Source organism: Rissa tridactyla, chromosome 4 (assembly GCF_028500815.1).
Source record: "Rissa tridactyla isolate bRisTri1 chromosome 4, bRisTri1.patW.cur.20221130, whole genome shotgun sequence".
Lineage (NCBI taxonomy): Eukaryota > Metazoa > Chordata > Aves > Charadriiformes > Laridae > Rissa > Rissa tridactyla.
In genome coordinates this window covers 94,562,546-94,578,414 of record NC_071469.1, presented here as the reverse complement: position 1 = coordinate 94,578,414, position 15,869 = coordinate 94,562,546, and the positions used below count along the sequence as shown (strand labels likewise).

The 15,869-nt window shown below is 40.4% G+C and overlaps 1 protein-coding gene across 2 annotated transcripts in view; it reads right to left on the bottom strand.

Annotated features, from left to right (window-relative positions):
- The window catches only part of AP1G1 (adaptor related protein complex 1 subunit gamma 1), a 45,508-nt gene extending 29,726 nt beyond the window's left edge, over positions 1-15,782 (bottom strand). For both annotated transcript variants that reach the window (XM_054199472.1, XM_054199473.1), the window contains exons 1-3: positions 15,552-15,782; positions 5,099-5,302; positions 866-990 (exon numbers count right to left, since the gene is read on the bottom strand). In XM_054199472.1, the coding sequence (XP_054055447.1) occupies positions 866-990; positions 5,099-5,299 (326 nt within the window). In that variant the 5' untranslated portion in view covers positions 5,300-5,302; positions 15,552-15,782. The remainder of the gene's footprint in view (positions 1-865; positions 991-5,098; positions 5,303-15,551) is intronic.
- Between the last annotated feature and the right edge of the window lie 87 nt (positions 15,783-15,869).

Here is a 15,869-nt window from a genome sequence, read left to right as displayed (position 1 = left end):
ACTAAACTGTAATGTAAAACAGTCCCAGTTTAACAGCATTTTGCTGAGAGAAGGGAAAAAAAAAAAATATTATTTCCCATCCCCTCTTGTCTGATTTCAGCAAGATGCCAAGCAGATAGCACATCCCGTTACCGCCTTGCTTCCAAGGAAAACCATTCTTCAGAACTGTTAGGCCAACCTTAAAAAGAAAGGTGGATACACAGCCTTGATCCTTGAAGTCAGACGACTCTGAAGAGTTCGTCAGCAGAAGTCAAGTAAATAAACACAGGACAACATGGCTGAAGCAATATATATGACTTTGTGACATATGATGGCCAGTGCAGCCTACAAAGCTTTAACAGTGCTACAAAGAGATCCTGATTCAATCGTATTTAAAAGGTGCACGGACCTTTACTGATGCTGCATTACTGCTCGCCTGGCTCTTCCCTACTGCAAGCTGGGAGATAACTAATTTACAGAAATGGAAGAGAGTTCTCTGCAACAATTGCAGGTCTTCTGCACTGGCTGAGCAGCTTACTCTAGTAATTTCATCTTCCTGGTTTTATTTATCTTAACGTAGCCTCCAGAAACACGTACTACCATTCTGTGACAGTAGTTACACGAAGTGTCATTTGCCACATACACCTTTTTAGGACCAATGAAATTTTATATTCTTTTCCCTCTAAGCAAGCTAGACAGAATCATCCAATACAGTACAATACTAGAACAGTCTTGTACGGTCAACAGCACAGAACAAATTGAAGATACAAGTTTTCTAACACAAAGGAAAAAACCTAAAGTACTCAAAATATCACTGTCAGGAGTGTACTTTCAGATCCTGAAACCTTAAAGCATGTGTTGATGGAGAGAGAGGTGGTACCCTTACTTCTTGATGCAATTGGTCATAAGAAGATGGACATCCTGTCTCTCATCCAGCAGCAACATGGCACCTAAATACCCAATGCGCTTGTCTGTGAATTTCTGAGAGGCAATGAGCTTGAGGCACTCCAACTGGAAAAAACAAAAAAAGGAAAAAAAGAAGAAAAATAAAAAGACAGAATTAGCTTAAACTACTTCTTAGCTAGACAAGAAACAGTGAATTTTGATGTTTACTCATTTAGGTCTCTCAGAATGCATTCTTAAAAGTGTATTTTATTCCCATTTTGGTAATGTGGAAACTAAAGAAAGGTTAAATGACCTGCCCAAAGCTCCCAGCAAGCCAGCTGAAAAGTCATTAGCAGCTCCTGCATCTTGAAGTAACCAGACACTGTTGGCCTTCCATGACCTCAGATATACTAAATATACAGGTTTATGTCAGATCACAAAAATAAAAGATAACATTTTTATATAGACAAAAGATTCATCATTAAAAACAAAATACTAAAGATCTGGAAATCTAAATCATGTGTCATGTTTGATACACACTGGAAATTTCTGAACCAGGCTTAAATGGGTCCATCTACCTACTAGAGAGAACATCAATGCTCTGTAAGTTAATTGGTCAAAACCAGTTTTTGTTTATTATGATCTGCCAGAACTTGCTAGCTAAGTAAACCTTAGATACAGTCAGAGACAGTTAAGTTTCTGTGCTGCTCTGCAATCTCTATTTGAACACATGAAGTTTGACTAAAATCATGCCTTGTAGCCACTACAAGCTTCCCTTCCACCATTCCCTTCCACATGTCAACTGTGTTCAACAGCATAAAGGAGATCCCTAAGATAACACGCATAGCTGCCACTTGCACTCAGCTGATTAAGAATTTAATTGCTAACCCATTTTTAAACTTAACACTTTATTACTGAAAAAAAAAAGACATCAGCCACAGAGATATTCTGACACCACTATGCACTAAGATATTTTTATCTAACAGATAATTAATCAACTATAATCAATCCCTACTTTCCAGGCAGGAAGTAGCATAAATGGCTTCTCAAAACAGGTAAGAGACCTGTCCCTCACAAACACATCCCGTAAGTCTGTTTTACAAATTAGCTGAGGCAGCAAGCAAGCATACGCAATGGATGTAAGGAGGGGTCAGAGAAAGCTTGCAACAGATCTGTTTTACAGGAAGTAAAGGGGGCATGCACAGGCAAAAATACGGGGCATCATGAAGATTTTTTCATGGTCCCTAGCTATAGGGAAGCTTGAAAAGGGCAACAGACACAGGTGAGATGCAAGAAGCACACACATCAGGAAGGTGAAGTTGTATAGGATATTGACAAGAAAATTAAAGTTGAAGTGCCAGAGAAAGTAAGTGCCATGGCCTAGCATCTCACAGCCGCATGGCATCAGAACACACAACGCAACTATGGAAGTTGTCACATATGAACACTCAGCTAATGCAAGGTGATAAACTGATAAGAAAAAGCTTGAAAGAAAGCAAGTTCAGTTTGCTAGGTTTAAAGGGACTGAAAATCTAGAATAAAGAAACACCTCTAAACAATAAGTTCAGTCATCCACAAGGATAACCAAACTTGCAGAAACGGGCAAGATCAACCAGGGATAAGGTACAGAACACTAGATATCGACCTCTTATCTTTCCAGTTCTTTCTGTAAGAGAATAATGTACCTCTGAGCCAACTTTCTTCTCCAGGTTTACAAGATACTTTCTTATACAACCTCCTGCAAAAATGTAAGGCAGAACTGATGACATCTAAGCTACAGCGTAAGAGCCAACAACAGCAGAAGATGAACGACTAAGAAAAAGCAGAAGGAAACTAATGACTGCAACAGATACTGCAAGACAAATTTCTAGTACTTCTGAATTTGAAAGATATTATTAAAGTTTACTCCATGAAAGCTGATGAGTTCTTGTTTCACTTGTATACAAATACATGCAAACTAGCTTCAGTCACAGCAATACTGAGAAACATGATCAGCTGAAGCTCTTAGTAGGTCTAATTAGTGGAAGAAATCATGATACCATTATATCCATTTCATTCAAAGGAACAATTAAAATCTGCTACATCAGTACTGTAACAGATACATTAGTAAAGCCAGACAAGATACCGGCATGTACCCAGACGACAACTTACCCAAGATTTTAACTGGAATTTTTTTGCAAGTGGAAATAATGACAATAATAATAAAGTTATTTGACCGTTTGCCCAGGCTGCCTGATACCTTCTAAACTTGCACAAACGGCCCTTCCACATGCTCAAGAGACATCTTGCCATCCAGTGCATTTCAGCATGCACTGGCTAAATATGGTGCTTGTGCTCATATTTCTGGACAAGATATCCTAGGTCAAAGTCGAGGATCCCTGGCTTGGAAAGAAATAAATCAGCCATTCACTATTTCTGACACCTTCTCTAGATTCTCTTTTATTATTCGTTACCCCATTCACACCGTTAGCTGAAGTCAGTTGTCTGCTTACATCTTCTGTCTAACACAGCTTGTGGCTGTCTTGTTTTTCACCAAACATATTTCCCACGTATTTATCCTATTACTCAGAAACTTCCTGTCCACAATGCCTGACTGTCTATCTAGAAGACTCCACTGCTGGAACAGCATGTGTCTTCAATGGGTCCCCCAGCTCATGCAAACTATACCCCACCTACACAACATTAGCATTTTGAAAGATTCCATCCAGTTATAAACATTGAGGACATGCAAAGGTCTGCAACTTACTCACTTGGAGAATACTTGTTAAAATCCCTTCTCGGCCTCGGGCCCTATACCTTCTTGAAAATGCAGCTGATAAACTACACGAGAACCAAGGCCATCGAATTAAGTACTCTGTTCCCAAAATAGTCAGCATAGATGCTTCTGTTTGAGATGTAGTAACCCTTAAAATAACAGATATTGAATAATCTGTTTTATCCTTCTTCCACTGAGAGTGAAGAGGTAATTTACCATTACTGACGAAAGCAGAAACTGAAAAATTCTTAAGATATCTGGTCTAGTCTTCCATACATGGAATTAAATACTTGATTAACAAGATAAAACAGTCCCAATAAAATTTAAACATGTTCCTAACATAAGTCAAATGTATAAATTCTAGATGACATGTATCTGTAACTCTCTTCATTCTTCTTGTAGCTCTTAGATAGTTAACCTTAACTTTTGTAACAGGAGGTTTCTCTCTTGGACCAGGGAGCCTGGCTATGTAAAGTGTTAAAAACAGGATAGTACACAAATTCACTTGCTCTTATGCAAGAGCTCAGTATCCTGTGAGAAGAATCCAATGTTGTAGAAGTAAGGTGATGCACTTTGTATTGCAAAAGGACAGTCCAGACTCACTCCCTACCACTAAGACTATTTTGAATTTGATTTCAGCGGTTTGAGTTTACTGTTTCAGTGAGACACGTCAGGATTGGCAAATCCAACCATGAATGGATAGACTCCCGAGAGATGAAGCTACTTTAAGAGATATAACAATTTGATTGACTTGTTATTTAGCTTTTTGGAAGATCTAGATTATATCACTACTAACAGGACACTTACTGACTTCTAAGCGTAACAGAGCATGCCCCAAAGACGAAGCAAAGCTCCACTTGAAGAACAAGTAGATCAAGAACTCCCATCTTCCTGCCTCCCTTTTCCACAATCTACCTGTGTCAAAAATACCACAACAAAAATATGCCAAGAGATAGAAAACTCATACCAACATTCTCCAAATCACCTCACTAAGATAAGGATAAGGAACACCAATTTCTTATTGCTGGGAACAGACACGCTCTTAACCGCCTAGAATAGATTGCTTTAGAAGGAAAAGGGTATAGAACCTCCTTTGAAGCATTTGGTATTTTCCATCAGAGACGGAACTCCAAAGTGCTGTTTTGAACCCATCTAGAAATATCCGTATCTACTGGACTGTGGTTTAAGAACTACGGCTCTGCAGAAACACGGGTGGTGAGGAGCAAACAGTCTGGCAAAAGCAGACTAACCCTAAGTTTCATAACAAAATATATAAGTCTCCAAACAGCAGATCTCACTAACGAAGTCAAAACTAACTACTGTAGGTTCAGAAAATACATGAAGACAGACCTCAAAACATCCAAAAAAGCAGACAGCAAAACTGCAGCTAGGAATGCCCCAAACAAGTCAATGTGCCCAAAGCACGCAAAGCAGAATGGCATATGCACATAGCACACCAAGCACTGGACTCTGACCTACCTGTCCAAAATGTGCAGGATATCCCAGCATGTGCATATACAGCAGCTTTGCCACATTTCTGCATCGGTATGTGTTATCTTCCTCTCTGAAGGATGACCGGATAGCAGCACATTCCTTTTGGATCATCTCACGCTCTTCTGCCTGGGTTCTTGCTGTCCGGATGGTCCGGATCAACTCCCGCAGTCTGATGGGGGCTGGCATCCTCTGGGAGAAGAAAGAGATCTGTAAGCCTTGTACCGTACCTAAAGGCTTCATAATGGTCTCACATTTTTGCATATTTTTTTTCTTTCTTACCCTACAATTATGTAAGTAGAGGAATTAAGAAAATACAGACTGCTTCAGTAGCATGGCTAAAAGGAAACTTTAAAACCAGCGGAATTCATTGTACGTCACCTTTGCTTTTCCACAACATCAGAAACACCTGTTGCAGAGTCTCTGGAGTTTTCAGATGCTGAAGTGCAAGTCTCAAAGGAGCACATATAAAATCATTTTTGCAAATATTATTTGGCCAAACTGGAAGGCTATTTTCACCAGTGCAACGAAATATAAATCCTCAAAATAAAAGGACAACTCCCCAGCGCTCATACAGGAAGTCAGCCAGAAGCATAAAGGTTTCAAAGCTTTTAAAATAAAACATAGTTTAATTCTACCTATTCCCTACCTTAAGAGAGCAAAATACTTTTTTAAAATCCTGCAAAAAGCCTCTGATGAACAGCTTGCTTGGGAAATTTCAGAATGAGCAACTTAGAACTATTAAAAAAAATAAAAAGGAAAACAACTAAAGTAAACTAAAAGCATGGATTTAAATGGCATGTAGAATTAAGGTAACTGGGCAAGAGTCAATTACTGTAAGCTGGAGTTCCAATATAGCACATGCTCGTTGTTTCCTAGCTGTTGTCTGGGTGGTTTGCTTTATGCTGCAGTAATTTACTCTGAGTGAAAAGGGACACAGACTGTGTGCTGTCACTGGAGACTTGTTCACTTGCTGCTAATGGCACCCTAGTACATACCCCAAATGCTTGTTTGCATAAGCCTAGCCTTAGAGTCTGCCTTCAGAGCTGAAAATCTGAATAAAACTTAAAGCACAAGGCTTGTCTACTTAGGAAGTTATTCTGCAATAAGTAAGGACACAAACCCCTCCCGAATTCTAATATCACCTAACATCATCCAGCCATTGAACAAAATGAATAGCCTATATTTACAAATGCCCTTGCTTGCATTAATAAATAATCAGCAAGCCACACTGTAAAGATTATTTTTCCTCCTCACACCACACCCACAGGAAAACAAGCAGAAACCAGCATTTCGGAAAGCAATGAACTAAAGAATAAGAATCATAATGAGATGACAGCCGAATTATGAGGCTACCTCCTGTTTCCACCTAACTGTGTAGCACACCAACAGGCAGTTACTACAGACACAGTCCAATCTGAACTACTTCCTAAGAGCAATTTTATCTCACGTGCACTTCCTGCCTGATAAGCACAGAACAATTCAGAACTGCTCTGATAGAGGGCAACATGAAGGGTAAAAGACAAAATGATTTATTTTCCAGCATTCAGAACCTCCATCCTTGTGCTGCAACCCCATACACAGCCTTTTTTAAAAAACATATTAAATCATTATGTTTTTGTAAAAATATACCTTTGAATTCTTCTCATTAAAAAAATGTTTTGCACCCATCTCTCATAGATCACTTCACATGCTTATTCCTTGGGGTTCCAGCTCCTTTCCTGTGCGCATACTCACAGCATTTCAGTGCATAGTAATTCCCATGCAATGTGCCCCCCCCCCCCCCCCCCCCGGGAACAAGAAAGCATTCTCTTACTACCAAGAAATTCTTACATCAGGTATTTGATTTCCGCCTTCTGCAACTCTAAGATTCTTTTGCATGCTAACACACTGCAAATCTCATCTCATTTTTAAGTTTCAGATATTTCAAGTTAAGTGCAAGCTGTAGATATTGCAAGTGCCATGGAACTTTGGACATGAGAACACTTAAATTCAGAAACATTCCGCAACAGATTAACATTTACCTATTATAATGTTGATAGACCTTTAATGCGATATACCTTGGCTAATACCTGCTGATTTTCTGTTAAGCATGACTGTTCACATGACACAATACTCCCAAACAATTTAAATAATATGGTGAGAGCATCCTCACTAGAACATTGCAAGATCAAATACCTCTGATCAACAACAGCAGCCATGCCAGGTGAGGCATAAAACTGATCTAATCCAGCAGCCTGCCTCAGGATGGGAAGTAGTAGAGAAAGCACATCTCCTCAATACAGTCCCTGCTTCCAACTGCAACTTAAGAGACTTCCTGAACCACAGAGATTATCTTTCTGCACAGCACCTCCCTGCAGATCTATGGATTTATCTAATCACTTTTTGAAAGCATCCAACCTTTTTCCCATTCCTACCCACGGTAATAATTTGCACAGTTTAACTATAAATTCCATGAAAAATTATCCTTTGCTTTAAACCTGCTGTCTGACCAAGTAAGGGATACTAAACGAAATTCTTACACCTTGATAAAGTAAGTACTCATCACCTATTAATTGATTTTATGTCATTTATGATTTCACAGTCTTTCATTGTATCTATACCTCAGCCACCTCCCTTTCCAGGCAGCGGAGTCCTACTCTAATCTCTTCCTGTATGGAGCCATTGCACAATTCCTTCATATCAGCACCTCTTAGAATTCTACTTGGGTTTGCTTTTTTTTTTAAACAAAGAGTAGACCTATAAAAAGCATTCAGGCAGTGGGAGCACCATGAGTTTACACAGATTTTTTTATTCTTTGCACTTAGAAAGTTAAAAACGTTTAAACTCACTTTGCCTGTTTGGCTACTGCCGAGCTGACATTTTTAATAAAGATCCTACAGACAGCTCTAAGACCTCCGGCTTGAGTGACAACTTATTTAGAGCCTTTCACTGTGTATTTACCTTCATAGTAATTTCTTTTCAGCATAGGCATTGCTTTGCATTTATTGACAACAAATTTGTTTTACCATCTTATAGCATACTTCCTTAGCATCACAAAATCCTTCCACAGCTTTACGGTGAAACTGTCACCTCACTATTCACCCTTCTTCTCCTGATCGCTTTACAAACACACTTAATGGCACAGTTTCACAGAGTGCCTCTCAATGACCTCTTTCTATTATGAAAGCAGACAAATGTTCTATCATTGTCTGGTCACTTTTCTTTCCTCCTTAGATAGTTATTAATTCACAATAAGACCTCCCTTGAAGAGATGCACTATAAGGCAATAAAAACCTTTGGTTAGAGGCTCTGTCAACATTTCTGACAAATCCAACAATTTTATGATCCAGACGACCTTTATCCATTTACTAAGAACTTGTCAAGAAACATGCAGTTACTGGGTCCTCTCCTGGAGCTCTTTCGAAAACTAGAATCACACAAACTACCACCTACTCGTTGTAAATAAAGTGTTGATTAAGACAGTGACAATCGGATTTACAAGTTGAACAATTCTGAGTTCCTTCAGAGATACAGGTGACCTTCACCTTCCATTGGCAATTTATTACTAATATTACCTATTTGCTCCCAGAGTTGTTCTCGTGACATTTCAGTTTGAGAGTATACCTCTCAGATTTCAACATCAGAATCCCAGTAGGTTTTGCCATGTAAAGCATTGATGCAAATAACGTGGAAATTTTTTTTATATGAATTTGTTTTCTTTACACATTGGTTATCAGCCAGACTTGTAGCATATGTCTCTGCTATGTATCCCATTCCTCCTATACTGGGCAACAAAACAGGACACCTATCCAGGCACATGGTCTTTAGGTGTCACCAGACCATTTAAAAAAAAAAAAAAACATAAAAAAAGGCATATCATCCCTGCTGAGGTCTTGAGAAAATGAATTATGAACGCCATTTGAGAAGAAGAATAAGGACAGAAAAACAGATCAAGAAATTTGCTTAGCAACTTAACACAAAAAAACTTCAAACAAATATTAAGCAGTTCTTCATTTTTACTGTCTCTCTCAGACACTTTGTCACATTTGAAAGACATAGTCAGACATGGCTTCCCACTACTCCTACTAGAGGGATCTGCAGAATACATATACCCGAAGAGCCACGCGTTGCCCGCAAAAACCTTAATTGCAGTTCTTAGATCACTGCCTACATCAGGCGATAAGCATCAAGATGGTATGGACACAAAAGTCTACTGAGTAAATTACTACAAAATTGGGAGAAGCCAAGCCAGCAGGAACTGCTGGGGCAGATACTACCATTTAAATAAAAAAAAAAATACAGCTGCATGTGCAGCTCAAACATCTGAACAAAGGAGCTGGGGATGCCTGAGCAGTTATTTTTCACATCCTGCCTGCTAATCTTTCCCAGAGTTCTAAGATTAGACACTTGCACATCAATTTTCTAGGATTCTGATAGATCACAGAACAATAGGAAACAAAGACTTTGATGCATACACTCTGCCAAGCAATCCATGGCTGGAGACTAGACTCACTGAGTACAAGTCATAATAGCAAGATCGGCACAAGGTCTCATGTCCTCCATGGCGCTCTAGGAAGCTGCAGCATAATAAAAGGCACAAAGAATGGAAAAGGGCTTCAGCAAGCCCTGCAATATAATTTATTGGCAGGTATTTATGATTTTCCTGATCCTATAAACAAAGTATGGACAACACGGAGCATAACCATAGAACGGCTCTGACAAGGCGAGATAGTTACGGTATCAAAATCTTACCAGGACTTGATACATGACCATACAGACTTCACTGAGGGGGGCAATTAGGGCTATACAGCAATAAACACATTAATAATGAGAGTTAAAACAAAACGAATACTAAAGAATTACAAAAGCAAATATAAATAGGATTAAACAATTTAGAGCTCAGAAGAATTAAAACACTTAAGTGATCATCTAATTTTGACTACATAATTTGTCTAGACAGAATCTTGAAATTCACACTATGAACCATGTGGAAGATTAAGAAAAGTCAGCTTCAAATGACAACTACAAAGCTATCAAATACCAAACTGCCCTGAAAAATTAATTTTTACAGACTTCTCTATATTACAGAAACGCATTTCATTGCGCAAGATGACTAACAGAGACAGGACAACCATATCATCTAGTAATAGCAGACCTGAAGTTTAACTTCAGCTGGCTAAATGCTGCTTAGAACTTCCTTCAAAGTAGCAGGTCCTGTTCTTCAGGATCAGTTAACATTTTTCACCAGTACAGGCATATGTTTTTATTCTTTGCACATTAACATAAATGACAAGGCAATTTTTAAAAGTAGTTACCTCTTTCCTCATTTAGTTTACAGCTGCAGTTTTGCTCTGCCATTTCTTTGCTACCTACAAGCTCTGGAAATCAGGCATGATCCCCAAATACCTGAAAAAAGCCTACCAGTTAATATTTACAATGTATGAATGCAGAATTCTTCCACCTCATAAAGTCTGTTTCCCCCTCCTCATTTTGAAGGCCTTGCTTGTTACAGTAACCTACTATGAAGATCAAAGCTTCTGAAAGAGTTAGGTATCAACCTAACTCAGATTAGTTCCAATGGTATAGGTTGCTGATGTCTAACTTCCTTTAAAAACAGAATCCCAGCTTTTTTCCTAGTCTCTGGATTGCATGAAAGGTATTAGCTCAGTGACTCTCCTCCCTCGGCTATTCAGGAATTCTTCCCCTGAACCAATAAAAAAAGGCATTCTTTCTTTATGCAACTCATTCCTAGTAAACTATTCAAAAGTGAAAAAATAATTAATCAAGAAAACAAAAATCATAATGTATTAAAATAATTTTGCTTTCATCTAAATTATGCTTTTAAACCACTATTTTCTTCCCTATTATAATCTTTTACTAGTTAAGCTTGTCATGTTTCAAAGCGAAAACTATTTAGGTACAGAACCTTTATAAAAATCTCTTAGAATGCAATCACGTTCAAATATGATTTTTCACCAAATAACCTTTTATATTTACAAGAAGCACCTAATATTTCCAAATGCCACATATAAAATTCTCAAACGCCTCAGCCAAGCTATATTCCTCTATCAGGAATTGCAGTGTAAAGACAAAAGGACTTACTGTCCTTAAACATGTAACTGACTTGAGATCCTTCCCTCTAGAAACTATTCAGAAACATTAGCTTATGTTAAAAGAAAGAATAAACTAAAACTACTCTTTCAATGTATTAATGAAACAATTTTTTTAAAAAGAGTTGCTTAATAACTTGTTTAGGACAAATTATGGGACATATTTTAAAATTCAGTTATTATTTAGCCTTGAATTCTAGAAACATTAAGACATAAACCCCTCAAAGCTCATTGAATTATGCATAGACAGGCTTTACTGTTTGGGGAAACTGCCTGAATTTTCAATTCAAGTAAGGTACATACCCAGTTATAGCTTTTCCCGTAAGCAGTATTTCTGAACTCAGTTCATCCTAGAAAGCAACCCAAGACTGAAGAAGCGTACATCTTCAAATACATCTGAAATACACAACTTAAGTTGCTCCACCCCAACACACGTAGAAGTAATCACATTCCTCAAGCAAAAACCAGCTTTTGGGAACTTACATAATTAAAGCCTGACCCACCTCCCAACTGAAATGAGCAGCAGAACTCCCCCACTTGCTTCAGTGCAACTGAATCAAGTCTCCTGTACACAGAAGCAGAAGATATGTCTGGACTACACGAAGGGAATAACTGCAATGGTTAAATACAAAATGCTGATGACCTCAACTCCATACGACTATCAGTGGGCTTCATACTTCTGACAGATACTTAGAAGAAGAGAAAAAGAACATATTGGCAGTAAAAACAGAAACATACGCTACAAATAGAGATGAAGCTGTGAACAAAAGCAGAGATACTGGTATATAGTCTAATATTATCAATATTTATACAGCAAACAGTAAACACCTAATCAAGGAGCACCATCATCACCAAGAAGGGCAAAGAAGGGCAAAGGCAAAACAAAAGAGTTGAGAGAAAAAGCAACCCACCATACAACATTCCAAATGGAAAAATAATCTCCCTTAAGAAAGTTATTTAATACAATAGAGAAATAGAAAGTAGAAAGCAGGTAACATCAGAAAATCAAAAAGAAATTAAGGCAGCAGGAGGCTTCAAAATACAAGATGATAATAAAAGACATCAGTGTTACACTCTGCATTATACAAAGACAGCACGAGGAGAGGGAAGGTCAAGTAAGGAAAAAAAATAATGCCTCAAAACAAGAGCTAAAAAATAGAAGAAGTGATGGTCCCATTTCCAGTTACATTCAAAAAAACAAGAAATACAGCACAAGTGCATTCAAGAAGCAAGCCACCATGCTGCTCAGAAGCTGAGAGGTGGACCAGAGACAGGACAGTGACAGAGATGTTACACTGTTCTTCTTAAAGACCTTTGGTTTGAACAGATCCTACGAGCTACCCAAACTGAACGCAGCCCGACCTCTCTTCTCTTTGCTTCCTGTGGCTACAGCCCAACAACAGAATTTAGTGAGACCAGGTAAGCACTTACGATGAGGTTCCCATTCCTGTACAACAGTACAAACACACCAAGCCAAACAACTCCTGAACTGGCTTCAAAAGATGCACTGAGCTTTCAACCATTACAATTAACCTTAACATCTGCCAAAGAAGAAAATAAATATTTCCCTTTTTTTAGAAGCTAACAAATGAAGCACTGGAAGAAGAGTTAGCACATCTACACAGCTGAGCAGCATGACAGATGAGATCAGAATTCCAGATTTCCTAGCTTCTGTTTCTGTACTTCAATCACCGCTGACCTACATTACCTTTGTATTTCTCACCTGCTTCTAGTTTCACAACTATTTTGATCTGTAAGGTAATCTGGTTATTTTACTTCCTGTTCACTTTCCTGCAGAGTTAAAATAACAATAATTAAAAAAAAAGAGTTACTACTTTGTGACAAAAAACCCCACACTTTTCTTTAGCATGGTTAATGCCAGATGAAAGACAAGATGCCACATTTTTACAGTCATTAATATAAACTTCACAATATACCAGGTAACTTCAGCTGTGCCCTAGGAAATTCTAATCTTAGATTTTACCTATAGCATCTCTGCCAAACAGCAGATAAAGGCTAACACTACTACAAGTGATATTAGGGATTCGCTTGTACTCACGTTACTGTAAGTCTGTTTTTCGAGTTACAGCATCATCATATATTAACTTATTAACTCCAAAACTCTCATCCAACAAAGTAATACTGCTACCAAGGCAGACCAGACCCTTTTCCTCAGAGAATAGCTGAGTATCATCTAGAACAAATTAACATCACTTTCTGTCAGAAGAGCTTGCCCTGTTATTAAAAAATATAAATAAATTAAACAACCCATCTCCTGAAGTCTTATGCATTGCCAACTCAAAACTAAAAAAAATATTCACACTAGAGGCACAGGAAGCTCTAATGAATGAGTGCCATTAACTTTAGAAGCAGTTAAGATTTTTATGAGCCCTTACAATTTGAAAGGCAACTTTCCAAATCTGAACTGCATTAACCAGTGCAGTTTGTCTGCATGCCTAAGAACAGACAACATCAGTTCCTTTGCTGCTGTTCACAACCTTTTTATACTATTGCCTGACAAACTTACTAATCTCATTTTAGTTTACAGCTATGCCAACGCAAAAAGAATCAGAACATTTTTGTATCCCTTGCTCTCTTGCCAGGACACTGCAACAAAGGTATTGCAGGATGAGTCCATTCCCATCATACCACCTTTAGGAAAAAAAAAAAAATCAGACCAGCAGACACAGGAACAACAGCAAAAAAAATAAAAAAAAGATAATCCTCTTTTTTTTTTTTTATCAAAAAAGGAGGAAATCTGAGAGTTATCTTACACACTGAAGACAGAAAAGCTGGATTCCTTCACAAAACAATTACCCCAGACTTCCCTTCCACTTCTCAACTCACGGGAATTTAACTACCTCCCCCTCCTTCTCCCACCATGGAAGAATCAAGGGGTTCACACTGAAGCCCTCAGAAAAAAACACAAAATCTCTTGCCTTCATTGAGCTGTCAGGCACGCAGTAAAGTTTTCAAATCCTGTGCCAAATACCAGAGTGCTCATGAGCAGGCAAAAGAAAGAATTTGGCAATAGAACAGGGCATGCAAATAAATAAAGGGAAAAAATAACAAGTGTAGTTTAGAGAAGTGGGGGGAGCACAGACAAACAAAAATCAGCTGTACACTATCACACAGAACTGGAACAGGAAAAAGAAAACAACACAAAAAAACTCTGCCATTTTAAATGTAAGCTGCTAGTAGTACTATGCAGGAGAACATACAGATATGTTTTACTTTCTTTAAGCGAATATGGGCCAAACACGCCTTCTGGTCACGCATATGAAATGCCACCCTTACGAAGGTGTTCCACTGGGATTTCATACTGTTTCACTAACATTTCAAGCATTAGAAATCAAAATACATCACTAAGCATTTTCAAGCACCGTCTGCAATGTAATAAAACACACAGCTGTTCTACCTGCAAACTTTAAAAGCAATGCCTACTAGAAAGAAACTTACAATTTGTCTTGTAGCGTTTGATAGGAGAGAGAGAACTCAACCAACCTTGAAGGGACTTGAAACTGTCTTTACAGATCGATTCTTAAACAGTAGGCTACCACCAACACAAACCCGCACTTGCAGTTCATTGCGAACGCCTTTGACCAGAGATCACAGATTTTTGCTTCCATTAAAATTCATGCAACCATAAAGCAACACGCAAACACTGTAAGTACCAGAGATACGCTAGCTGTAACGCTCTGAGCAGTTGTGCAGCACCAGCTAATGAAAAACCCAAGGAAGGACGGGTGCAAACGCCCAGGCGCGTTCTTAGACACCCAGGGCCTCCAGCACGGACAGAGTCACACCACATTTCGTGCTCAGGGAACTTCTGCAGTTCTGCGCGTTGCACTCCACGAAACGCTGGGCGAGTCCCAGTAACCGGGGCGAGGGGAGCAGAGAGGACCCTGCCAGCAACGCCTCTCCGGCGGGTAAAAGCCGAAGCAGACAGAAAGCGCTTCCCTGTGCCTGGGGAGGCGGCAGGCCGGTCCCGGGAGCGCGGGGCAGAGTCCGGGACGGGCCCGGGCCGCCGGGCGAAGGCCGTGGCACAGGCCGCGGCCGGGGACCGAAGGCGGCCGGCGGCCCATGGCAAGTCGCCCCGGCGAAGGCCGCGGGAGGGCACCGGGCGGACTCCGCCGGCAGAGAAACCAGCGCCTGGCGCTACGGCACGGCCGCAGCCCGGCCGCGGGTAGAGGCAGCGAAGGCAAACGGGGGGCCCCGGGCCTGCGGGACTTCGCGGGCCCCGGCAGCGGAGACCCGGCCTGGCTGACGGCGTGGGGAAGGGAGCGGGGGAGAGGCGAAGGCCCGGGGCGGAAGCGGGCTGGGGCGGCGAGCGCCGCGGCCCCACTCACCGGGCCGGTCCCTGCAGAGGAGGAAGCGGCAGCGGCAGGAGCCAGGCATTCAAAATGGCGGCGGCGCGGCCGCAGCACCGATACTGCAGGCGGAGGGATCCGCGCGCCGGCCCGCTCCCCTCGGCCTCCCGGCCTCCGCCGGCCGCGGGCAGGAGGCAGAGCCGCGGCGGCCTCAGCGGGGACAGCAGCGAGACGGCGCGGCACCAGCGGCGGCGCGGCGGGAAAGGGCTGCTCGCACTACTTTTCCCCGGCGGAAGCACCCGCAGGGCCGGGCCTCGGCAAGGAGCGGTGCGTCTGCACCGTGGCAGTCACTGATGA